This window comes from Indicator indicator, chromosome 38 (genome assembly GCF_027791375.1).
Source record: "Indicator indicator isolate 239-I01 chromosome 38, UM_Iind_1.1, whole genome shotgun sequence".
Lineage (NCBI taxonomy): Eukaryota > Metazoa > Chordata > Aves > Piciformes > Indicatoridae > Indicator > Indicator indicator.
The window spans coordinates 1,977,997-2,003,590 of NC_072047.1; the positions used below are offsets into that span (position 1 = coordinate 1,977,997).

The 25,594-nt window shown below is 56.9% G+C and overlaps 1 protein-coding gene across 1 annotated transcript; it reads right to left on the reverse strand.

The window, feature by feature from the left end:
• Positions 1 to 8,001: 8,001 nt before the first annotated feature.
• Positions 8,002 to 25,106, reverse strand: NFU1 (NFU1 iron-sulfur cluster scaffold). Its single transcript, XM_054396591.1, has 8 exons — positions 24,898 to 25,106; positions 22,491 to 22,597; positions 19,979 to 20,114; positions 16,760 to 16,826; positions 15,865 to 15,979; positions 13,677 to 13,740; positions 9,235 to 9,409; positions 8,002 to 8,245 (listed from the first exon to the last, which is right to left on the reverse strand). Exons 1-8 carry the CDS (start codon positions 25,104 to 25,106, stop codon positions 8,198 to 8,200), a joined length of 921 nt encoding a protein of 306 aa, XP_054252566.1. The 3' UTR covers positions 8,002 to 8,197.
• Positions 25,107 to 25,594: the final 488 nt, after the last annotated feature.

The window sequence follows — 25,594 nt, forward strand, 5'->3', positions numbered from 1 at the left end:
CCCCTCACAGGGCACACACATCCCCTCCTAAACCAGGTTCCTGCAGCCCCTGCCCCAGCACCCCCCTGTCCACAGCCCGGGGGGGGTCTCCTCCCTGCTCCCCCATCAGATACCCATTCAGCAGCAGGATAAAGGAAGCCTCAGGATGATCCTTCAGGATCCTTCAGGACAAACTGTGGTGGCCAAGCAGCAGCCCTCTTGCTCTGTCCAGCCCAGATGATGTCCATGTGCAACCAGCTCTGAGAGCCAAAGGCCATCCAAAGCATCAGGGAAATGCTGCTGGCTTCATCCTGACACCAAAAACTCAGAGATTGCCTTTAAAACCCCAGCAAGCGATGTTGGTGTGCAGAAAAACCCAGGCCAGAGGAGATTCTGGACTTGCTGTGAGGAGAACACAAATGAAGCAGGAAGGTCAGGATCTAAGCACACCACAGCTCGCAGCCAGCTCCCCTGGCTGTGCCTCTGTGCTCCCCTGCTCCATCCCAGAACAACCCCAGGCCCTCAGTGCCAGTCCTGGGACTGGCTCCTGCAGAGCAGTGACCTGGAACAGAGCTGCTTGGGGCTTTGTTTCCCTGTGCCAGCTGTGGGGTGGAGCAGGGCTGGCTCCAGCACTGAGCTTTTCCCACTTCTACATCTTCCATGAGGAAGGTGGAGGGCTTGTGGCAGTGGAAAGTGAGCTCCTGGGGGAGACAGGAACTATGAAGGACACTGAGGGCTGGAGCAGGGCCTGAGTAAGGCAACAGAGCTGGGGAAGGGTCTGGAGAAGAGGCTGGGGAGGAGCAGCTGAGGGAGCTGGGGGGGTTGAGGCTGGAGAAGAGGAGGCTGAGGGAGACCTCATTGCTCTCTACAGCTCCTGAGAGGAGGCTGGGGCCAGGGGGGGTTGGGCTCTGCTCCCAAGGAGCAAGGAACAGGATGAGAGGAAATGGCCTGAAATTATGCCAGGGGAGGTTCAGGTTGGGGATGACAAAAAACTTCTTTGCTGCAAGAGTGGTCAGGGGCTGGCACAGGCTGCCCAGGGAGGTGATAGAGTCCCCATGCCTGGAGGGGTTCCAGAACCCTGTGGCCATGGCAGCTGGGGCCATGGTTTGGTGCCCATGGTGGGGTTGGGTCAATGGTTGGACTCTGGTCCATGATTCTGTGTCTCACCAACCTCAGCATCAAAAATTCCTTCCTTATATCTACTCCAACTCTCCCTCTTCTAGTTTGCAGCCACACACAAAGTTCTACCTCACAGAGGTCACAGCCACTGGTAAGCAGTGTCCAGCTGTGTGCCCCTCAGCAGAAGGCTCCTGCTGCAGACCAGCTGCTGCTGAGGGCTGGGCTGCTGATGGCTCACACCAGGCCCTGCAGCACTATCAGAAGGCTTCTCTGCAGACAAACTAACTTCTAGCTAACTTGGGTACAGTCAGCATGGCTTCACCAAGGGCAAATCCTGCCTGACAAACCTGGTGGCCTTCTATGACAAGGTCACAACATTAATAGCTGAGGGGAGAGCAACTGATGGCATTGACCTGGACCTGAGCAAAGCCTTGGACACTGTCCCACACCACATCCTGGTCTCCAAGCTGGTGACACATGGGTTTGATGGGTGAACCACGAGATGGATACAGAACTGGCTTGAGGCTGCACCCAAAGAGTGGCTGTCAATGGCTCCATGTCCCAGTGGAGGCCAGGGACAAGTGGAGTCCCTCAAGGATCAGTCCTGGAACCAGCCTTGTTCAACATCTTTGTTGGTGCCATGGACAGAGGCATTGAGTACAGCCTCAGCAGGTTTGGTGATGGCACCAAGCTGTGTGGTGCAGCAGAGAGCTGGAGGGAAGGGATCCATCCAGAGGGACCTGGGCAGGCTGGAGGGAAGGGATCCATCCAGAGGGACCTGGGCAGGCTGGGGGAAGGGATCCATCCAGAGGGACCTGGGCAGGCTGGAGGGAAGGGATCCATCCAGAGGGACCTGGACAGGCTGGAGGGAAGGGATCCATCCAGAGGGACCTGGACAGGCTGGAGGGAAGGGATCCATCCAGAGGGACCTGGGCAGGCTGGGGGGAAGGGATCCATCCAGAGGGACCTGGGCAGGCTGGAGGGAAGGGATCCATCCAGAAGGACCTGGGCAGGCTGGAGGGAAGGGATCCATCCAGAGGGACCTGGACAGGCTGGAGGGAAGGGATCCATCCAGAGGGACCTGGACAGGCTGGAGGGAAGGGATCCATCCAGAGGGACCTGCACAGGCTGCAGAGCTGGGCCCATGACAACCTCAGGAGGTTCAACAAGACCAAGTGCAAGGTCCTGCAGCTGGGTGGAGGCAATCCCAAGCACAAATCCAGGCTGGGCAGGGACTGGCTGGAGAGCAGCCCTGAGGAGAGGGACTTGGGGGTGCTGGGGGAGGAGAAGCTCAGCAGGAGCCAGCAGTGAGCACTTGCAGCCCAGAAAGCCAACCAGAGCCTGGGCTGCAGCAGGAGAAGTGTGGCCAGCAGGGCCAGGGAGGGGATTCTGTCCCTCTGCTCCACTCTGCTGAGACCACACCTGGAGCTCTGTGTCCAGTTCTGGAGCCTCTGTTACAAGAGGGATCTGGAGGGGCTGGAAGGTGTCCAGAGAAGGGCCAGGAGGATGAGCAGAGGGCTGGAGCTGCTCTGCTCTGGAGACAGCCTGAGAGAGTTGGGACTGTTCAGTCTGGAGAACAGAAGGCTCCCAGGAGACCTTCTTGTGGCCTTTCAATATCTGAAGGGGGCTCCAAGAAAGCTGGGGAGGGACTTTTTAGGATATCAGGGAGTGACAGGACTGGGGGGAATGGAATAAAGCTGGAAGTGGGGAGATTCAGACTGGATGTGAGGAAGAAGTTCTTCCCCATGAGAGTGGTGAGAGCCTGGAATGGGTTGTCCAGGGAGGTGGTTGAGGCTCCATCCCTGGAGGTGTTTGCAGCCAGGCTGGATGAGGCTCTGGCCAGCCTGACCTGGTGTGAGGTGTCCCTGCCCATGGCAGGGGGGTTGGAACTGGCTGAGCCTTGTGGTCCCTTCCAACCCTGACTGATTCTGTGATTCTAGCAGCCTGGGCTGAGGCACATCCTGCCCCAAGCACATGTCCACCTTGCAGCAGATGACAACTTCAGAGGGCTGTAAGCAGCCTCTGCTCTGAGGGAGAGGTAGGAAACAGAGAGGGAATTTGTGTCTGCCCAGCATGGGTGCAAGCAGGAGTGGCTGAAGGGCAGGCTGGGGATCTGCACAGCAGGAATCTTCAGGTCCTTCTTGAACTCAACCACACCAGAAGAGCCTGAAGCAGTTGTACCTATTCTAGGTGTAATGACCAGATGCTGTCCTTGGAACCCCACCCCAAGCCCCTGCTGACCCAGCACAGCCTCCCAGCCCCCATCTGGAGCCCTCTTCAAACCTCACCCCACCCCAGGCAGCCAGAGGACACCTCCCAAGCCCAGCACTGAGCAGCCATTCCTGTGCTCACGACGGGAATCACAGAATCACAGAATGGTAGGGCTGGAAGAGATCTCCAGAGATCATCCAGTCCAGCCCCCTGCCAGAGCAGGGCACCCAGGGGAGTCTGCACAGCAATGCATCCAAGTGGGGTTGGAATGTGTGCAGGGAAAGAGACTCCACAACCTCTCTGGGCAGCCTGCTCCAGGCCTCCAGCACCCTCACACCAAACAATTTTCTCCTCATGCTGAGGTGGAACCTCCTGGCTTCCAGCTGGTACCTGTTGTGTCCTGTCACTGAGCACCACCACACAGAGCCTGGCAGCTTCATCCTGACCCCCACCACTCAGATATTGATAGACATTGATCAGATCCCTCTCAGCCTTCTCCTCTCCACACTAAACAGCCCCAGGGCTCTCAGTCTCTCTCCACAGCAAGATGTTCCACTCCCTTCATCATCCTCACAGCCTCCCCTGGACTCTCCCCAGCAGGTCTCTGTCTCTCTGGAACTGGGGAGCCCAGAACTGGACACAGGATTGCAGCTGTGGTCTCAGCAGGGCAGAGCAGAGGGGCAGCAGAACCTCCCCAGCCCTGCTGCCCACACTTCTCTTGCTGCCCCCCAGGCTGCCATTGGCTCTCTTGGCCCCAAGGGCACTTTGCTGTCCCATGCAGAACTTGCTGCCCACCAGCACTCCAAGGTCTTTCTCCATGGAGCTGCTTTCCAGCAGGACCACCCCTGGGCTGTCCTGGTGCCTGCTGCTGTTCCTGCCCAGGAAAGGGTTTTGGATGGGTGGAGCAGGCAGGACACCTCTCACCACCAGGGATTCTCTCCATGCTGCAGGCAGAGCTGGGAAGGTTGATACCCAAGCTGCTGCTGCTGTGGGCTGATGCCCTGCTCACATGGGGCCATCACCAGAGCAGGACACAGCCTGAGAGCACACAGGGGAGTCTCAAGATGCTCAGTCTCCAGCCTCACAACACACAGGCAGAACTGGGTCCTACTGGCACAAATCCAAGCCCCATTGAAAACAATGGAAACAGTAAGCCAGTGTGGGAACTGGATCCTCACTGAGCCTACAGGAGATGAGCACTGCCCCACAGTGACACCCAGAATGGCTCCTGGGCTGCTGCCTTGGCTTACAAAGAACCACAGACTTGGCTGGATTGGGTTGGAAGGACTTTAAAGATCATCCAGCTGGGGCTGTTCAGCTTGGAGAAGAGAAGGCTCCAGGGAGACCTCAGAGCTGCCTTCCAGTGGAAGGAGCTGAGAAGGCAGCTGAGAGCAGGGAGAGCAGCAGCACAGGGAGGGGATTCTGCCCTCTGCTCTGCTCTGCTCAGACCCCACCTGCAGCACTGCCTCCAGCTCTGGGGCCTCCAGCAAAAGGACCTGAAGCTGCTGGAGAGAGTCCAGAGGAGGCCACCAAGATGAGCAGAGGCTGCAGAACCTCCCCTGTGGGGACAGGCTGGGAGAGTTGGGGCTGTTCAGGCTGGAGAGGGGAAAGCTCCAGGGAGACCTCAGAGCAGCCTTGCAGTACCTGAAGGGCTCCAGGAGACCTGGGGAGGGACCTGGGACAAGGGCTGGGAGTGCCAGGATGAGGGAGAATGGCTTTGGGCTGGGAGAGAGGAGAAGGCTGCAGAGGGACTGTCCCCAAAGGCCTGCAGGGACAGGACCAGGGGCAGTGGTTTGAAATGAGAGCAGAGCAGACTGAGATTGGATGTGAGGAACAAGTTCTACACCAGGAGGCTGCTGGAACACTGCAACAGGTTGCCCAGGGAGGTGGTTGGGGCCCATCCCTGGAGATGTTCAAGGTCAGGCTCCAGAGGGCTCTGAGCAACCTGCTCCAGTGGAGATGTCCCTGCTGAGTGCAGGGGGGTTGGACTGGAGGAGCTTTGGAGGTCCCTTCCAACTCAACCCATTTGTGATTCTATGCCTTAACTGATCCTGTTCAGGTGGAACTGCACTGGGGAAAGAGAGGAAGGCCCTGGAGGCTCTCAAGCCCTTTGGACAGAGCAGAAGCCATCTGCTGCAGAAGGAATGAGCTCCTGCCTGCACAAGCAAACAGAAGTGCTCCTGAAGGCTGCCTGACGTAGTTCAGGACAATAAAGATTCCTCCTCCCAAGCTCCCTGAGCTGGAAGGTGCCAGCTCTGCCACGTCTGCCTCCCACAGCCAGGGCAGCCAAGTTACACCCAGGCTGCACCCCCCTGGCACTGCAGCAGGAGCAAACAGGACGTGGCCAAGGTAAACACCTCCACTGTCCCTGCCCCCTCCCAAGGGTGCCCCCAGCACTGCACAGCCCTCTGCAGGGTGGGTTGGCAGCTGAGAAACCAACTCCTGCAGGTTTGAACTGACCACTGCTGCTGCCTGAGCAATTTCACTCCTAAATAAGCTCATTAGTCTCTCTGCTTGCTCAAGCTGATAAGGATCATCAGCCTCTGGCATCTACAAGAGAGCACTTTGGCAGCAAACAATCCACATCCTGCTCCTGCTGCTTTCCCAGAGCCAGGCAGGAGGCAGGGAACTGTCCTCAAGTGGTGGCAAAGTGACAGCCTCCAAGCCAGGGCTGAGCTCACAGCTTATTGCTCACACTAAAAATCAGTCATGGAATGGGTTGGGTTGGAAGGGACCTCAAAGCTCATCCAGCTCCAACCCCCTGCCATGGGCAGGGACACCTCCCACCAGCCCAGGCTGCTCAAGGCCTCATCCAGCCTGGTCCTGAACACCTCCAGGCAGGAGGCAGCCACAGCCTCCCTGGGCAACCTGTGCCAGTCTCTCCCCAGCCTCACTCAGAGTTTCTTCCTCATCTCCACTCTCAATCTCCTCTCTCCCAGCTCAAAGCCATTGTCCCTCATCCTGGCACTCCCAGCCCTTGTCCCAAGTCCCTCCCCAGCTCTCCTGGAGCCCTTTCAGGTACTGGAAAGACGCTCTGAGCTCTCCCTGGAGCCTTCTCTTCTCCCCAGCCCCAACTCTCCAGCCTGTCCCCATGGGGGAGATGCTGAAGCCTTTGATCATCTTTGTGGCCTCCTCTGGACCTGCTTCAGCAGCTCCAGGTCCTTCTTCAGCTGCAAGCACCAGAGCTGGACATATCAATTGATATGAGGATGAGGAAGGGCTGAGAGGCCTGGGGTTTGTTAGCTTGGAGAAGGCTGAGAGGGGATCTGATCAATGTCTATCAATACCTGAGGGGTGGGTGTCAGGATGAAGGTGCCAGGCTCTGTGTGGTGGTGCTCAGTGACTGGACAAGGAGCAAGGGGCACAAGCTAGAACCCAGGAGGTTCCACCTGAAGATGAGGAGAAATTTATTTGGCTTGAGCCCTGGAGCAGGCTGCCCAGAGAGGTTGTGGAGTCTCCTTCTGTGGAGACTTTCAGGACCCACCTGGATGTGTTCCTGTGTGCCCTGCCTGGAGGACTCTGCTCTGGCAGGGGGTTGGAATTGATCTTCAGAGGTCCCTTCCAGCCCCTGGCATTCTGTGATTCTATGAATCAAAATCTTTTAAACAAGACTTGATGTTCCCTCCCTGGAGGTATTCAGGCCCAGGCTGGATGAGACCTTGAGCAGCCTGGGCTGGTGGGAGGTGTCCCTGCCCATGGCAAGGGGTTGGCACTGGATGAGCTTCCAGGTCCCTTCCAACCCAACCCATTCTGTGAATCTATGATGATGAACACTCCTGGGGGTGGGGCAGGGACTGGCTGGAGAGCAGCCCTGAAGGAAAGGCCTTGGGGGTGCTGGGGGAGGAGAAGCTCAGCAGGAGCCAGCAGTGAGCACTTGCAGCCCAGAGAGCCAAGCAGAGCCTGGGCTGCAGCAGGAGAAGTGTGGCCAGCAGGGCCAGGGAGGGGATTCTGTCCCTCTGCTCCACTCTGCTGAGACCACTCCTGGAGCTCTGTGTCCAGTGCTGGAGCCTCTGTTCCAGGAAGGATCTGGAGGTGCTGGAAGGTGTCCAGAGAAGGGCCAGGAGGATGAGCAGAGGGCTGGAGCTGCTCTGCTCTGGAGACAGCCTGAGAGAGTTGGGGTTGTGCAGTCTGGAGAGGAGAAGGCTCCCAGGAGACCTTCTGGTGGCCTTCCAGGATCTGAAGGAGGCTACAGGAAAGCTGGGGAGGAACTTTGGAGGGTGTCAGGGAGTGATAGGAGTGGGGGGAATGGAGCAAAAGTAGAAGTGGGGAGATTGAGGTTGGATATTATGAAGAAATTCTTCCCCAGGAGGGTGGTGAGAGCCTGGCAGAGGTTGCCCAGGGAGGTGGTGGAAGCCTCATCCCTGGAGGTTTTTGCAGCCAGGCTGGAGGTGGCTGTGAGCAACCTGCTGTGGTGTGAGGTGTCCCTGCCCATGGCAGGGGGGTTGGGACTGAATGAGCCTTGAGCTCCCTTCCAGCTCTGACAATTCTCTGATTGTAAAACTCTCCTCTTGCAGAGAAGGGCACAGGGGAGTCCCAACTGCCAGCCCCAAAAGGAGCTTTGGGGGCAACAAACCCTGAGCATTTCTAGTGCACAAAGACAAGCTGAGGGTTTTTTTTTGCTTCTCCTTTTTCAGTCTTTTTTATCTATGAAAGAACAGCAGAGCCACCAAGCCCCAGCCCACAGCCCTTCACTTCTTCCCTCAGCCACAGCACAGAGCAGAGGAAGAGGATCCTGGTCTGAATGCAGGACATTTAATAAATTAGTTGACAACCTGCTGAGAGATGTTGACAGGGTTCAGCTACTGCTCTGCAAAGGCAAAGGCCAACGTGGTTGGCTCCTCAGCACACAGCTGGGGTAGGCACCCCAAGAGGTGAAGGCTCCCTTGGCTCAGGTTGGGTTTGCTTCCTTCTCCACATCATCATCGTCGTCAACCACCTGGAAACAAATCCAGAAGCAGTTGAGGTGGCAAAGCAAACTCAGCCCCCTCAGAGCTCACAATTCACTGCCACTGAACCGTGGCCCTCAGCACCACACCCATGCAGCTTTTAAACCCCTCCAGGGATGGGCACTCCACTACCTGCCAGGGCAGCCTGTGCCAGGGTTTGACAGCCCTGACTGGGAAGAAATTGTTCCTCATGTCCAACCTAAGCCTCCCCTGGTACAACTTGAGGTTGTTTCCTCTTGTCCTGTCACTTGTTCCTAGGGAGCAGAGCCCAACCCCCCCTGGCTCCAGCCTCCTCTCAGCAGCTCTAGGGAGCAATGAGGTCTCCCTCAGCCTCCTCTGCTCCAGGCTCACTCCCCCAGCTCCCTCAGCTGCTCCTCCCCAGCCCTCCTCATTCCATCCAATCCCTTCCAGTGCCAGGACAAGGGACAATGGCTTTGAGCTGGGAGAGAGGAGATTGAGACTGGAGATGAGGAAGAAATTCTTTACAGTGAGGGTAGGGAGAGACTGGCACAGGCTGCCCAGGGAGGCTGTGGCTGCCTCCTGTCTGGAGGTGTTGAAGGCCAGGCTGGATGAGGCCTTGAGCTGCCTGGGCTGGTGGGAGGTGTCCCTGCCCATGGTGGGGGTGGAAATTGGATGAGCTTTGAGGTCCTTTCCAACCCAACCCATTCCATGGATCTACGAATCCTCTCTCTGCCCCTCTGGCAGCACAGGCTGAGGATTATCAGCACCCTGAGGCTCACTGCTGCTTCCAGTGCAGCTCAGCACCCACCAGGACCCCAGGCAGAGCTGCTTCCCAGGCTGGCAGTGCCCAGCATGGTTTGGTGCCTGGGGCTGGGCAGGACTTGGCAGAGTTCTGTGCCTGTAGCTCCTGCTGTGGAAAAAGCTGCTCCACAGCCCCTGTGCTTCACTCAAACTGCCAGCCTGGGCCTGCTGGGAAGGAACAGCAGCAAACAGCTGGTTCCATCTGCCAGCAACTCACCTGCTCCACACCTTCCACTTCAGGGATGTAGAACTGCAGCATGTTCTGGATGCCATTCTTCAGGGTGATGATGGAGCTGGGGCAGCTGGTGCAGGAGCCCTGCAGCTTCAGCTGCACGATGCCATCCTCAAAGCCCTTGTAGATAACATCTCCACCATCCTCTTGCACTGTTGGCCTGATGGGAAGATGGCACTCAGTGTAAACCAGGAGGAACTGGCAGAGAACTCCCAGCAGAGAGCTTCAGCAATGCCCAACACTCCCAGAGAGCTGTCAGGGACAGTAACCAAAGCACTTTCTCTACACCTTGCCTGGTCCACAATTCCAACAACTTCTGTTTGCACAACCAGAGAAGCCCAGCATGGAGGGGTTGGAAGGGAGCTCAGATCATCCAGCCCAAGCCCCTGCTCCAGCAGGGCACCCACAGCAGCTTGCCCAGGGGCACAGTGCCCAGGGGGGGTTGGAAGCTCTCCACACAAGGACACTCCACAACCTCTCTGGGCAGCCTGCTCCAGCCCTCCAGCACCCTCACAACAAACAACTTTCTCCTCCTCTCCAGTCTGTGCCCCTTGCCCCTTGCCCTGTCCCTGGGCACCACTGAGCAGAGCCTGGCCCCAGCCTCTTGCCCCCCACAGCTCCTTTAGCTCTTGCTGAGCATTGCTCAGCTCCCCTCTGGGGCTGCTCTTCTGCAGGCTCTCAGCCCCAGGGCTCTCAGCCTTTGCTCCTCCCAGAGCTGCTCCAGGCCCCTCAGCAGCTTCCCAGCCTGCCCTGGACTCTCTCCAGCACTTCCCAGGCTCTGCAACTGGGGAGCCCAGACCTGGAGGCAGGACTGCAGCTGTGGCCTGCCCAGGGCAGAGCAGAGCAGAGGGGCAGCAGAACCTCCCTTGCCCTGCTGCCCACACTCTTCCCCATGCCCCCCAGGACACCACTGAGGCCTTCTTGCCCCCCAGGGCACATTGCTGGCTCCTGGGCACCTTCTTGGCCCCCAGCACTCCCAGCTCCTTCTCCTGCAGCTGCTTCCCAGCAGCTCCCCCCTCAGCTGTGCTGCTGCAGGAGGTTGTTGCTGCCCAGGGGCAGGTCCCTGCCCTTGCCCTGCTTGAACCTCCTGAGCTTCCTCTCCTCATCTCTGCAGCCTGCCCAGGTCTCACCAACCTTTCTGCTCACACTGCCAGTTGCTCTTTTTCCACAGGCCATAAGCAATCCTCATGTGCAATGCATGCAGCAGCTCAGGGGGGAAGCACTGAAATTCTGAGGGTGAGGGGAAGCAGCTCAGAGCAGAGCTTGCTGCAGCCTCCACAGACAGCCCTTGAGGCCTTCTGCAGGTGTGAGGATGACTGCCAGAGCCCAGAGGTGTGTCCCACATGCAGGGCAGGTGCACCTGCCAGGGGCAGTCAGAGGTCCTGCCCTGCCTCCACAGACAAACACTGAGCTGACAGAGTGCAGAGGGCAGCAGAAGGCTCCAGCTGCAAGAGCTGAATCCTGCTGTGGGCAGCAGCCAGCAGGATCTGCTGAGGTCCCAGCCCACTGCTCTCTGTTTGCCTGCACAAATGCCTGGCAGTGCCTCCCTGTCCCCATAGCAACATTCTCCCAGCTCACACCATCAGGTTGCTCAACAGAAGCTCTTTATACTCACTTCCAGAGTAACCCTTTGAGAACCACCCTGCTCACAGCACCACCTCTGCCTCTGCCACACTGATCAACAACTCAGCACAGCAAACCTGCTCCATTCCACAAAGCACAGGCCCCAAAATGCCTTTTTTCCTCTGTGACATTATTTTTTAGCACACTACAGGACCCTCCAGAGCTTCCTTCCCTCCACCCTGCCCCATCTGACAACCTCTCTGCACCTATTTTTGCAGCAGATGATCAGTGCTCTGTCTGTCCCACTGCTTCACACAGAGCTCTCAGATGAAGTCACAGAGCCACCACTGATCATGTCCTCAGCAGCAGCTTCTTGGTCAACCAAAGGGTGCAGGGGGAAGGAAGGGAAAGAAAGTAAAAGGTGTGAAAAGCAGCAATTTGGGCAGAAATTCTGTGTCAGGAGAGGCCCCTGGGGAATGAAGAACTGACACAGCAGAGCTTGAACGACCACAGACCCAGCAAGGGCCTCCTGAATGTCTCCTCCTGTCATGGCTCTATGCAGCAGTGCCCTTGGGTTGGGTGTTCCAAAGCTTAGCAGATCATGGAATCAGAAAATGGTTTGGGTTGGAAAAGCCTCTGAGAGCATCCAGTCCAACCAGCAACCCAACAGCACCCCAGCTGCATGGCCAGAGGGCTCTGGAAGACCTCCAGGCATGGGGACTCCACCACCTCCCTGGGCAGTCCCTGACCACTCTGGCAGCAAAGGAATTTTTCCTCCTCCCCAACCTAAGCCTCCCCTGGCACAATCCCAGACCATTTCCTCTCCTTCTAGCACCTGAGATGAGGGAGCAGAGCCCAACCCCCCCTGGCTCCAGCCTCCTCTCAGGGAGCTGCAGAGAGCAATGAGGTCTCCCTCAGCCTCCTCTTCTCCAGCCTCAACCCCCCCAGCTCCCTCAGCTGCTCCTCCCCAGCCTCTTCTCCAGACCCTTCCCCAGCTCTGTTCCCTTCTCTGGCCCTGCTCCAGCCCTCAAGGTCCTCCTGGGAGTGAGGGCCCAGAACTGACCCCAGGACTTGAGATATGCTGGGGGAAAAATGTTCCAGCTTCTTGCTGCTTTTCTCCCTCTTTCCTTTCAGGGAAATGAAGCTCTGCCATGAGTCAGCTGTGAGATAACCCAAAGGGTACTTCAAATAGCACTTGTAAAATGCAGCACCCAAAAATGAAATAAGAAAGCCCAAGTTCAGCATCACAACTGGAAAAACTAAACTGAACTCCATGATTCTGAGCAACAGACAAGGCTCTGGTCCCTGTGAGCTGGGGAAGATGCCAGCAGCAGAACATCACAGCTCCAGGAACACGGCAGACACTTTCCCCACCCTGCACCTCAAATGTCAAGATGCTTATTCCTCTCACTTCACCTTGCAAGGCAATTAAAGAGCACAAAAATAAACCTCAGGTGAACATGAGCTCAGCCACTCCTGAGGCTTCCTTAGTTCCCACCACTTTCTGAAGTTAAGCTCTGCTAAAATAGCAATAAAACTGCAACAGGATGGAGGGACAAAATCCACTGAGGGCAGAGAGGGAGGGAAAGCCCCTGGGAAATTCTCCTATCCTAAGAGTACAAACTGCTGTGGAACACTCAGAAGGGAAGGATAAGTGCAATTTATAGAGATTAATGCATCAGAGGGGAAAAAACCAGCTCCTGTCAGAGCCAAGCAGGTGTTTGCAGTTTAAAAGCAGCCAGCAGCCCTCTTTGAACACACCCTGGAGGGCAAGGCACTGCTCTGCACTCAGCATAGAATCAGAGAACTGTCAGAGCTGGAAGGGAGCTCAAGGCTCAGCCAGTCCCAACCCCCTGCATGGGCAGGGACACCTCACACCACAGCAGGTTGCTCACAGCCACCTCCAGCCTGGCTGCAAAAACCTCCAGGGATGAGGCTTCCATCACCTCCCTGGGCAACCTCTGCCAGGCTCTCACCACCCTCCTGGGGAACAACTTCTTCCTAACATCCAATCTCAATCTCCCCACTTCTACTTTTGCTCCATTCCCCCCAGTCCTGTCACTCCCTGACACCCTCCAAAGTCCCTCCCCAGCTTTCCTGTAGCCCCCTTCAGATCCTGGAAGGCCACAAGAAGGTTTCCTGGGAGCCTTCTCCTCTCCAGCCTGCACAACCCCAACTCTCTCAGGCTGTCTCCAGAGCAGAGCAGCTCCAGCCCTCTGCTCATCCTCATGGCCCTTCTCTGGACACTTTCCAGCCCCTCCAGATCCTTCCTGGAACAGAGGCTCCAGAACTGGACCCAGAGCTCCAGGTGTGGTCTCAGCAGAGTGGAGCAGAGGGGCAGAATCCCCTCCCTGGCCCTGCTGGCCACACTTCTCCTGCTGCAGCCCAGGCTCTGCTTGGCTCTCTGGGCTGCAAGTGCTCACTGCTGGCTCCTGCTGAGCTTCTCCTCCCCCAGCACCCCCAAGGCCTTTCCTTCAGGGCTGCTCTCCAGCCAGTCCCTGCCCAGCCTCTATCAGTGGCTGGGATTGCCCTGCCCCAGCTGCAGGAACCTTGCCCTTGGCCTTGTAGGAGCTCCTGAGGTTGGCTTGGGGCCAGCTCTGCAGCCTGTGCAGGTCCCTCTGGAATAGGACTCTTCAACAGGGAAAGCAGACAGAAAGTGTCCAGTCAGAGCAAAGAGCATTCCCAGCTCTGGCAGAGAATGTCCTGGCAGAGCAGAGAGCATTCTCAGCTCTGGGCAGTTTTACATCCTGACCCCACCCCAGGTCCTGAGCCATGCAGTCAGACACAGCCCAAGGAACTCTCCCTGCTCCCTAAGGAAATCCAACCCTGCTCACCCCCCCTGACAGCAACCTCCCCCAGCTTACCTGATCCTTGTATCCAGCAGCTCTTTAATCATCAGCACAACTTCATCATCTTCTTCTGAGGCAGCTTGAGGAAAGGAGAAATGTGTCAGGGAGGCCCTGCAGAGAACTCCAGCACCAGCACTGCCACTGGGGATGCACAATGGCAGAGGGCAGGAACATGAACCAGCACTGAGCTGACTGCATGCAAGAGGCAGAAGCCCTCACTCAGAGTAAGGAACTCTGCCTGCATTCTCCCTCTTTGCATCCCAGGATTGCACCAACAAAAACAACTTCTGCTTCAGAGTTCTCAGCAGGAAAAGTCTTTAAGAGACTGCAGCAGTGTCTAAAGGAAGAGACAACTGAGACTCAGCAAGGCTGCAGGGGTTAAGGCAGGGTCAGAGAATCCTGGAATGGCTCAGGTTGGAAAGGAGCTCAGAGCTCATCTCCTCCAACCCCCTGCCATGCCCAGGGACACCTCTCAGCCAGACTCAGCTGCTCAAGGCCTCATCCAGCCTGGCCCTGAGCACCCCCAGGAACACAGCCTCCCTGGGCAGCCTGTGCCAGACTCTCACCACCCTCACACTCAACAACTTCTTCCTCAGCTCCACTCTAACCCTGCTCTGCCTCACCTTCAAACCATTCCCCCTTGGCCTGGCTCTGGATACCCTCAGCAAAAGTCTCTCTGCAGCCTTCCTGCAGGATCCCTTCAGGTCCTGGCAGGCAGCTCTGAGGTGCCCCTGGAGCCTTCTCCTCTGCAGGCTGCACACCCCCAGCTCCCTCAGCCTGTGCTCACAGCAGAGCTGCTCCAGCCCTGGGATCATCTTTGTGGCCTCCTCTGGCCTCACTCCACAGCTCTGTGTCCTTCTCCTGCTGGGAACAGCAGAGCTGGAGGCAGGATTGGAGGTGAGGTCTGAGCAGAGCAGAGCCCAGGGGCAGAATCCCCTCTCCTGCCCTCTGCCCACACTCCTCTGGCTGCAGCCCAGCTCACAGCTGCCTGTGGGCTGCAGGAGGGCACTGCTGGCTCCTGGGGAGCTGCTCAGCACCCAGCACCCCCAAGGCTCTTTCTTCAGGGCTGCTCTCAACCCACTCTGCACCCAGCCTGGAGCTGTGCCTGGGGTTGGCCCAACCCAGCTGCAAGTCCTTGCCCTGTGACTCTGAAGGGAAGTTTTAGCAACCTAAAAAAAAATCATCAGGAGCAGAATTCTGCCCCTGTCTGGGTTTAGCAGCTCTGGATGCCTTTCCAAGCTCAGTGCTAGTCTGGCAGAAGCATTTTTCAAGGCAACATTTTTCACATCAAATAAGGTCTGTGTTAATATTGAAATGAAACCCAGACATAGCAGAGCAGAGAGGAAATGAACAGCCACAGTCTTCCTTCAAACACTGGCAAAATTGTTTTGAGTCAGGAAGTTGCAAATGAGAGAAAAAAAAAAACCCAAAGGCACAATAGTGTCCTTCAGTGAAATTGTGAATCAGCCTCAGTGGCTTCCTGTCACACTTTGGAGAAGACTTCTTGCTCCTTCTTGGTCATTTCAGCTGACAAAGCCAGCCCTGAGAGCCAGCCATGGAGCTTGGGCACTCTTTGTGATCTGAGGAGGGAAAGAGGATCACAGAATGGGTTGGAAGGGACCTCGAAGGTCATCCAGTGCCAACCCCATGCCATGGGCAAGGACACCTCCCACCAGCCCAGGGAGCTGGGAGAGGGGAGATGGAGACTGGAGATGAGGAAGAAGTTCTTGAGAGTGAGGGTGGGGAGAGACTGGCACAGGTTGCCCAGGGAGGCTGTGGCTGCCTCCTGTCTGGACTGAATAATTGAATGGTTTGGGATAGAAGGGACCTCAAAGCTCACCCAGTGCCAACCCCCTGCCATGGGCAGGGACACCTCCCACCAGCCCAGGCTGCTCAAGGCCTCATCCAGCCTGGCCCTGAACACCTCCAGAAGGACATGCAGCACCTCAGAGCCTTCTGAACACAGCCTCAGCACTGCCAGAAGTGTTTCCCACACTCAGAGTACAGCAGCACCTGGGCCACCCTGCCAAGACAGAGCTCAGCTCAGCTCCTCGCAGCACAGCAGATGGGAACCAGGCTTTGGGTGATCCTTCAGACAGGGCAGCTCTGCCTCTGCTGCAACACACAGGTCCTGCAGGCTCTGCAGGATGCCACAGAATAAACCCAAAGGCAGATATTGGCCTCCTCCTGGGGTTTGATTTACCTGTGTCTGTCCTGAGTGCCTCATCAGTGACTATGGGCAAGCCAGAGGCAAAGAAATCCATTATAGCTGCATAAATATCTGGCTTCAGTAAGTTCCAGTCCAGGTCTTCACTCTCCTGGGAGACTCAGAAGGGGAAAAAACCACCAAAGAATGAACCCAGGATCTCTGCAGCCCAACCATAGCAATAATGCAACACTGAGAGCCTTCTTATGCTGCCAGCAGCCTCCTGGGCTCTCACATTTGACACACAGAGTGCAGGTCACAGCTGGATCTGATTTCATGGTTTAAGAAGCCAAACATGGCCCAGGAAGTCCTGCAGGCCTCCATTTCTAACACCAGCAGAAAGGTTTCCTTGTCTGCAAGCCAAGGGCTACTACAACATTAGCCAAGGAGAGGTGAAAGCCTCCCAGATCCATCATTTCTCTATGCTACCAAACTCTCCCCCAGACTCAGGATGGTTTCCTTCCAAGCCAGATAATCCCTGAGGGGACTGCCCTGAGCTCTTCCCCCAGGCAGAATCAGCTGCAGGCTGCTGCCCCAGCCCTTATCTCTGCTGCCAGCTGCTCCACACCTTGGGCACACAGAGCCCAGGCTGCCACACAGCCTCTGGCTGCAGGCACCTCAGAGCCATCCACTCCCACTCCCAGAGACAGCTTCCAGGCTGGCTGCACAGGGCCTCATCCAGCACAGTGCTGAGCAGCAGCACTCTACAGCTGCCCTGGGCACCCTGTTCCAGTGCTGATCCCCACACTGGCAGTCACTTCCTCTCCTGCCACTGATCTGCTCTGCTCCTTGCACTGTGCAGGAGCATGCCTGGATCTCCTCTGAGCTGAGGAGGAGGAGAGAGCTGAGCCTCAGCTCCTGCTCCATGCCTCTGGCTGTCAGCTGTGCTCACCTTGGTGATTGTGATGAAGTCTGGTCCAAAGAAGACACTTTTAACTCCTTCAATTCGGAATAACTGTCTGCCAGAAACACAAACACAGACAATGCAGGCAAGCTCCCCAGGACCCACTCACTGCCTCCCTGCAAAACAGCTCCAGAAGACACTCCCAGAGGAAAACCAGCACGACCCAAGAACTGTTAGGAGAAACCTGGAGCTATCTCACCCCCAGCTCAGCAAGGGCCAGAGATCTTGCTGTGAAGCAGCAAAACTCAACACAGCTTACAGGACTCCTTCACCAGATGCAGGAAAGTTTCTCTCTCCTCAGTTCTAGGAAGACAGCTGAGAGCTGGGGCTCTGCAGGAGGGAGAAGAGAAGGCTCCAAGGGGACCTCAGAGCAGCTTTCCAGTACCTGAAGGGGCTCCAGGAGAGCTGGGGAGGGACTTGGGACAAGGGCTGGGAGTGCCAGGACCAGGGGGATGGCTTCAGACTGGAAGAAGCTGGATTGAGGTTGGACATTAGGAGGAAATTTTTCCACATGAGGGTAGTGAGACACCAGAACAGGTTGCCCAGAGAAGCAGTGGAGACTCCAAGCCTGGAGGTGTCCAAGGCCAGGCTGGATGAGGCCTTGAGCAGCCTGGGCTGGTGGGAGGTGTCCCTGCCCATGGCAAGGGGTTGGAACTGGATGAGCTTTGAGGCCCCTTGCAAGCCAAACCATTGAATGATTCAGCCCAGGGAGGGGGCATCCAGTTGGAGCTACTTCAGTTCCTCCCCACCCTCACTGCAAAGAATTTCTTCCTCATCTCCACTCTCAATCTCCTCTCTCCCAGCTCAAAGCCATTCTCCCTCATCCTGGCACTCCCAGCCCTTGTCCCAAGTCCCTCCCCAGCTCTCCTGGAGCCCTTCAGGTCCTGCAAGACTGCTCTGAGGTCTCCCCAGAGCCTTCTCTTCTCCAGCCTGAACAGCCCCAACTCTCCCAGCCTGGCCCCACAGGGGAGGTTCTGCAGCCTCTGCTCATCTTGGTGGCCTCCTCTGGACCCTCTCCAGCAGCTCCAGGTCTCTCTTATGTGGGGGTTCCCTCAGCTGGACACAGCACTGCAGGTGAGGATTTTCCCTCTTTTACCTGGCTGCTGGCTGAGATGCAGCTGCTGTGCCAGCTGCTGTGCCATGCACAGGCTCCAGCACACACAGCTCCTGCCATGTGCAGAGACAGGACAACCAGAAGCCACTTCCTGACACTTGATTCTGCAACCTGAAGCACTGTGGCACAATCAGATCCTGCAGCTTCAGCCCTCTGATGTGTTTGGGTGGCCTCAAACCCCTTTCACCTTGTGTTTATTGCTTTGTGCTTTGCCTGCACAGATCCTGTTTGCTCTCACACAGCTCTGCAAGAGACCTTTGCAAACGTCAGAGCTGCCTGTTGGGTAACTCTGCAGCTCCTGCACATGAAACAGCTTCTAGATCTGCATCTCCTGCTGCCAACAGAGTCCACAGAACCACAGAAAGGGTTGGGTTGGAGAGGTGTCAGCCTGGAGAGGAGAAGACTTCAGGGAGACCTCAGAGCTGCCTTCCAGTACCTGAAGGGGCCCAAGGAGAGCTGGGCACAAGGGTTGAGAGTGCCAGGACAAGGGAAAATGGCTTTGAGCTGGGAGAGGGCAGACTGAGACTGGAGAGGAGGAAGAAATTCTTTGCAGTGAGGGTGGGGAGAGACTGGCACAGGTTGCCCAGGGAGGCTGTGGCTGCCTCCTGCCTGGATTTTGGATGAGGCCTGGAGCAACCTGGGCTGATGGGAGGTATCCCTGCCCATGGCAGAGGGTTGGAGCTGGAAGGTCCCTTCCAACCCAAACCATTCTGTGGCTCTGTGACTGTTACTCCCAAACTCACATCTTGGTATTGGAACTCCAGGGCCTGTTATAGATCCAGCCCAAAAGAGTAGATCAGAACTGGGCTGCCTTTGATGGAAACTTCATCCTGCACTTGGGGCACAACAACCCCAAGCAGTGCTCCAGGCTTGGGGCAGTGTGGCTGGAAGGCTGCTGGCAGAAAGGGACCTGGGGGTGCTGATGGACAAGCAGCTGAAGAGGAGCCAGCAGTGCCCAGGTGGCCAAGGGAGCCAAAGGCCTCCTGGCTGGGATCAGCAATGCTGTGTCCAGCAGGAGCAGGGAGGGGATTGTCCCCTGGGACTCAGCTCTGGGGAGGCCACACCTCAAGTGCTGTGTCCAGCTTGGGGCACCTGAGCACAAGAGAGATGTGGAGGTGCTGGAGCCAGGGCAGAGGAGGGCAAGGAAGCTGGGAAGGGCCTGGAGAATGAATCTGATGAAGAACAGCTGAAGGAGCTGGGGATGGGTAGTGTGAAACAGAGGAGGCTGAGGGGAGACCTCAGTGCTGGCTGCAGCTCTCTGAGAGGAGGCTGTGGAGAGGCTGCTGCTGGTCTCTCCCCACAGGTAATTAGTGACAGAACAAGAGGGAAGGGCCTCAAGCTGCCACTGGGTAGCTTTAGACTGGACATAGGAAAAAGAGTGGTCAGGGATTGGAACGTGCTGCCCAGGGAGGTGGTGGAGTCCCCAAGCCTGGCTGTGTTTCAAGGTGGTGTGGATGTGGTGCTTGGGGATCTGCTTTAGGGGTGACCCTTGCAGAGCAGGGTTCTGGATTGGACTTGGTGATCCTGAGGCTCTGTTCCAACCTGAGTGTTTCTGTGGTTCTGTGATTTCTGTGATCAATTTTTGTGATGGAAAAATCCATTGGCTCTGAAGTCCAGGTTAGGACCAACACCCCCAAAGCAAGCAGAGCACTGCACTTCCTAACTGCTGGGTTTCTTTACTTCCTTCTGCCAACTCTTTCCCAGCTCTGGGAAGCTGCCTGATTTCCAAGCAGCTGTTTGAATAAGGAGTGGCCTGATGGGAAGGACTCTGCAAAATCAGGGCCAGAGGTCTTGCTGGTGGTGCAGCAACTGTTCAAGAGCACTGACTTGCAGCACCACTCAGCTCAGCTGCATGAACCAAACCCAACCCCTTTCTGGCAGGACACAGCCCTGGGGGACACAGACACACACACACCAACTGCAGGGACAACAACCTCCCCAGCTGCCCTTCTATGCACCCCCAAAATGCCTTTAACAGCTTCAACCCCAACCAAGGAGGACTGGAATGAGCAGAAGCTGTGCTTAGAAGCATCAGTGGTAGGCACACAACCCACCTTGAGCCCCCCACCCAGAAATGCTCAAGTCTTTAATACCTTGCTAAAGGTGAGCAGAAGGCTGCAGCTGGTGTGGCAAACTCCATTGTCCTCGACTCCAGCACTTCCTTCCCTGGAATAAACTTCAGACTGTTTGGATTTGGTGTGTCCTGGGTTTGGATAAACATGCTTCTGACTGGGGAACAAAAAGCAGAGCAACAGTGAGAACAAGCTTGAAGAGCTCAAAGGGAGCCAGGGATGGGGATGACTCCAGGAGCCAAGCCCAGAGTGGTGACAGTGCTGCAGCAGTGACATCTCAAGCCAGAAGGGGAAGGGCTCCATGCAGCCTCCAGGCTGCCAGGAAGATTGATAAGCACAAGGATGTCAAAATGAGACCTGGAACCTTGTCCTTGCTGCTTCTGCTTTTATTTACTTAAAACCACCCTGCTGCAACTGCAGCAAACTACCTGAGCCAGCACCACCTTCAGCTCCTCCTGAAGGCACAACCTCCCCTTCTCTGCTGAGTTTCTTTATTGCTGTGATAGGATGAGGGGCAAGGGATTGAAGCTTGAGGAGGGCAGATTGAGACTGGAGATGAGGAAGAAATTCTTGCCAGTGAGGGTGGGGAAGAGACTGGCACAGGTTGCCCAGGGAGGCTGTGGAGACTCCAAGCCTGGAGGTGTTCAGGGCCAGGCTGGATGAGGCCTTGAGCAGCCTGGGCTGGTGGGAGGTGTCCCTGCCCAGGGCAGAGGGTTGGAACTGGGTGAGCTTTGAGGCTCCTTCCAACCCAACCCATGCCATGATGCTATAAATCTGTAATTCCATGATCCTCAGCTGCTCTTCAATCCCTCTTCCAGCACACTTCCTGTTCACAGCACCTCTGCTTTCCCTCTCATGCACATACACAGCATTTCTAAGATATAATACTAAATAAATTAAGGAATAATGAATGCATCTGCTTTTAGCTCATTTTTGAGTACTATAAAAGAGAAAACCCAGTTGCAGTGACCCACACCCTGCTGCTCATCCTTTCCACAGGGTGGAAAACACCTCTTAAGCTCTCACTGATGCTCTAGAAACTGAAAAACCAAACAACTCAGCACACAACCATAGGAAAAATGGTGCTGGAGCAACTGAGATTGGACCTGTCTGTGACCAGACCTCTGCCTGAGCAGGCTCCTTTCAGCAACACTTCCACTTGAGACTGATTCCATGCCACGGGACCTGCAGATTATTCAGAGTCACAGAATGGGCTGGGCTGGAAGGGGACCTCAAAGCTCATCCATTTCCCATGGGCAGGGGCATCTCCCACCAGCCCAGCTTGCTCAAGGCCTCATCCAGCCTGGCCCTGAACACCTCCAGGCAGGAGGCAGCCACAGCCTCCCTGGGCAGCCTGTGCCAGTCTCTCCCCACCCTCACTGCAAACAATTTCTTCCTCATCTCCAGTTCAATCTCCTCTCTCCCAGCTCAAAGCCATTCTCCCTCCTCCTGGCACTCCCAGCCCTTGTCCCAAGTCCCTCCTCAGCTGGGCCAGCTTGTCCCAGAGTCTCCCCATCCTCACTGCATTTTTTGTTTAGACTCTTTCTGCTCCAGCACTGGAGAGCAGCTGCTGAAGCCCTCAGGCAGGTGCTAAAGCCCCCAGGGCTGGCTGTGCTGCAAGTTTCACAGATTCATTTTTCCCTTTTGTTTCTTTTCTGAGCGTGAAGGCCTCCCACCAGCAGGGCAGACAGCACCAGCTCAGAGCTAACCACTGCTGCCTCAGGATGCCACTGAGCTGCAGGTGGGAGCTGCAGAGAAGGCCATGAAGGCACCACACAGGGACACGTGCTCCAGGGGGAAATCCAAAATCAGAATAGTGCAGCTCTGAGAATCCAGAGTCTCAGCTGGCACTGGGTTGGAAGGGACCCTCCAAGGGCATCTTGTCCAACCCCCTGCACTCAGCAGGGACATCTCCAGCTGGATCAGGCTGCCCAGGGACACAGCCAGGCTGACCTTGAATGTCTGCAGGGATGGAGCCTCAACCCCAGCCCTGGGCAGCCTGTCCCAGTGTCTCACCACCCTCATGGTGCAGAGTTTCCTCCTGATGTCCAACCTAACTCTGCCCTGCTCCAGTTCCAGACCACTGCCCCTCATCCTGTCACTTCAAGCCCTTCTGAACAGTCCCTGCCCAGCCTTGCTGTAGGTCCCCTTCCTTTCCAGGATGCTTTGCTTTCCTCCTTGCCAGGCTCTCTGGATGGCCAAGGATTGTACCTCACAGAGCTCAGCAGCTGAGGCAGCACAGAAGCAAAGCCTTTCACAATGGCCACTCTGACACCAGGACTGAGACCACAATCAGAAGCCCAGCAAAGCCCAACCAACATTTTGCATTAACAAAGCCCCTTGTAAGCCTTGGCAGCTGAGTGACACAGGCAGACCATGGGTGACCAAGCAGCTGTGAGCTGTCCACATCTTCTCCCCACCCTCCCCTAGCAGCTCATGAAAAGCCCCCCAGGAAGTGTCAGCAGGCAGAGGTTCAGTGAACAGGAGACACAAAATCTCACAATACACACAGGGGTTCCTGAGCAGCATTTACCTGCATTCTGCCACCCTGCAGGTGGAGGAAATGATTTCTTCTGCACAAGGTGGTGGAAGGCCTCTTGAGATCTCAGGTTGTGACTTTTCAATGCTGCATGACAGAACCTACAGAGAAATCATTTTACCAACAATGTCCCAAAGAGCAACTGTGCACAGCCCACAGAAAGTGTCTCCCATGCTCACAGCAGCCCACAGCTCAGCAAGAGAAGAGCAACCATGCAGGCTAGGACACAAAATGTCACAGAATCAGAGAATCAGAGAATTGTCAGGGCTGGAAGGGAGCTCAAGGCTCAGCCAGCCCCAGCCCCCCTGCCATGGGCAGGGACACCTCACACCACAGCAGGTTGCTCACAGCCACCTCCAGCCTGGCTGCAAAAACCTCCAGGCATGAGGCTTCCACCACCTCCCTGGGCAACCTCTGCCAGGCTCTCACCACCCTCATGGGGAACAACTTCTTCCTGACATCCAATCTCAATCTCCCCACTTCTACTTTTGCTCCATTCCCCCCCAGTCCTATCACTCCCTGACACCCTCCAAAGTCCCTCCCCAGCGTTCCTGGGGGCACAGATCCTGGAAGGCCACCAGAAGGTCTCCTGGGAGCCTTCTCCTCTCCAGCCTGCACAACCCCAACTCTCTCAGGCTGTCTCCAGAGCAGAACAGCTCCAGCCCTCTGCTCATCCTTCTGGCCCTTCTCTGGACACCTTCCAGCCCCTCCAGATCCTTCTTGTAACAGAGGCTCCAGCACTGGACACAGAGCTCCAGGAGTGGTCTCAGCAGATTGGGGCAGAGGGACAGAATCCCCTCCCTGGCCCTGCTGGCCACACTTCTCCTGCTGCAGCCCAGGATATGATGTCCCTTTGTCCTTTTTCCAGTGCTCCTCCCTCTCATTTCATAACAAAATAAACACAATTCTCCAGTTTTAGCCTCCCAAAAGGTTAATCCAGGTTCCTTCACAGTCACTGAAGACACCTTAGCTACAGCAGAAGAGGATAAACTACCCAAAGGAAGCCTTTTGTCCTTTGGTCAGCAGCTAGCACCTGGAGCTCGAGCTGTGTATCCTGAACTCCCCAAAGATGACAGAGCTGAGGTGAATCCAGCCCCAAACACCTGAGGCTCAGTCACTGCCAGAATTTACTCCTACCCTCTGTGGTTGTAAGCTGGTCAGACCTAAACCTCTGCTTTGTGACTCCTAGAAAATAAAAGGCAGGCTAAAAAGGTAACACAGTGGCTACTCTTGAAACTGACACTGCTCTAAGACAAACACCAGCACCACGCTTGGATAAAAGATCACAACTCTGTTAGCTGCACCTACCAAGCCATACCTCACCTCTGCCCACCTCTCAAGGGAAGAAATTCAGTACAAGCACTGTCCCAGAACTAAACCTGAGCAGTCAGAAAGAAGTCCTGTTCCATACTGGCTCCATACAAATAGGGCTGGTGTCATCTGCTCAGGGGAGGTTAAAATGGGAGAGAGAAGAGGGGGATTAAAAAAGCCAAAATAAACTTTAAGAGAAAAACCACAGGGAGGGATGGAGCAACAGGGCCTTACTTCCAAGAGTGTAATTAATCCTGGAATGGCTCAGGTTGGAAGAGATCTGAGAGATCATCTCCTCCAACCTCCCCACCATGCCCAGGGACACCTCCCACCAGCCCAGGCTGCTCAGGGCCTCATCCAGCCTGACCTTGAACACCCCCAGGCAGGAGGCAGCCACAGCCTCCCTGGGCAGCCTGCTGCAGGGCTCCGTGTTCCAGCGCTCCCTGGCCCGTCAGGGAGGTCAGTCACGTACTCTGGCGGCCTCGTTAGCAGACACAGAGCCCGCGATGGGCTGTGGGGAAGGTCCCCGGGCGCAGCGCGGGGGTGGCCGAGCGCAGGGCAGCTGTGCCCAGCTCGGCAGGCTGCTCTCCGCTCCCCTCAGTCGATGGAGGAGGATCTGCCCGGCCCCACCTGCAGCACAGGCGTGGGGGAGCGACCTTCCCTCACGTCACGACCCTGCACACACGGAGGGGACTCCGCTGCCGGCTGCGTGATGCTGAGCACACGGAGGCCCCGCAGGGACCCCTCGCAGGGCGGCCCCGGGCGCTGCGGGACCCTGCCCGGCCCGGACCCACACCCGCGGCCCTCAGCACCCGCGGCTGGGCGCCGATCGCCGCCTCGCCCTTGGACCGGCCTGGGGGAAGAAGCAGCCTCTCGCCCGCCGGCTGTAGCGAGGAGGAGGAGGAAGAAGAAGTAACTTCACCGCCAGACGGGAAGGGGAAGGACGAGGAGGGTGCGGCGCGGCCTGGCAGGTCGCGGTACGACACGCCGGCCCCCAGATGCCTTGCGGGAAAAAGGCGAGAGCGGACCCGGTCTAGGAAGAAGCCAGGCTGAGGCAGCGAGGGGCCGAGGCAGCCCCGCAGTCACCTACCGGCCGCCCAGCCCCGCCGCCGCGCAGAGCCACCTCGCAGCCATCTTGGCGCTTCCCCTCCGAGCTGCCCCGAGGCCGCGCAGCACTTGCGCTGCCCCCTGGCGGCCACGGGCGGGAAAGGCGCAGCGCGGCCTGGCCCCCGGCAGCGCTGGACGCCGAGAGCCGGCAGCGGAGCCTGCGGCCATGGCCAGGGAGCTCCGGGAGGGCATCGAGGGGAAGGCTGCAGGAAGGGCTCCCCGGAGCCTGCTCTTCTGAACAGCCCCAACTCTCCCAGCCTGGCCCCACAGGGGAGGTTCTGTAGCCTCTGCTCATCTTGGTGGCCTCCTCTGGACCCTCTCCAGCAGCTCCAGAGCCTTCTTGTGCTGGGGGCCCAGAGCTGGAGGCAGTGCTGCAGGTGGGGTGTGAGCAGAGCAGAGCAGAGGGCAGAATCCCCTCCCTGTGCTGCTCTCTCCCTGCTCTGGATGCAGCTCAGCACTCAGCTGGCTCTGGGCTGCCAGGGACCATTGCTGGCTCCTGGGCAGTTTGTCACCACCTGACACCCCCAGGGCCTTCTCTGCCCCAAGCAGTAAGCTCAGTTTGACTTTCCAAGTGCTTGGTAAAGCAGCAGGGACAGACCGAGCTCAGCACAACTCATTAGGAGCTGAGTTCATCCATCCAGCAGAGCTCTGGTGGCTGTGGAGGGCAGAAGGCAGAGGCA

Coding starts and splice junctions, on each gene's coding strand:
- NFU1 (XM_054396591.1), bottom strand. CDS start 25,106: ATGCCCTCCCGGAGCTCCCTGGCCATGGCCGCAGGCTCCGCTGCCGGC. Junction 20,115..22,490: donor TGCAGGGTGGCAGAATGCAG/GTAAATGCTGCT, acceptor TTTGTTCCCCAG/TCAGAAGCATGTTTATCCAA. Junction 16,827..19,978: donor TTCTGCTCACCTTTAGCAAG/GTATTAAAGACT, acceptor TGTTTCTGGCAG/ACAGTTATTCCGAATTGAAG.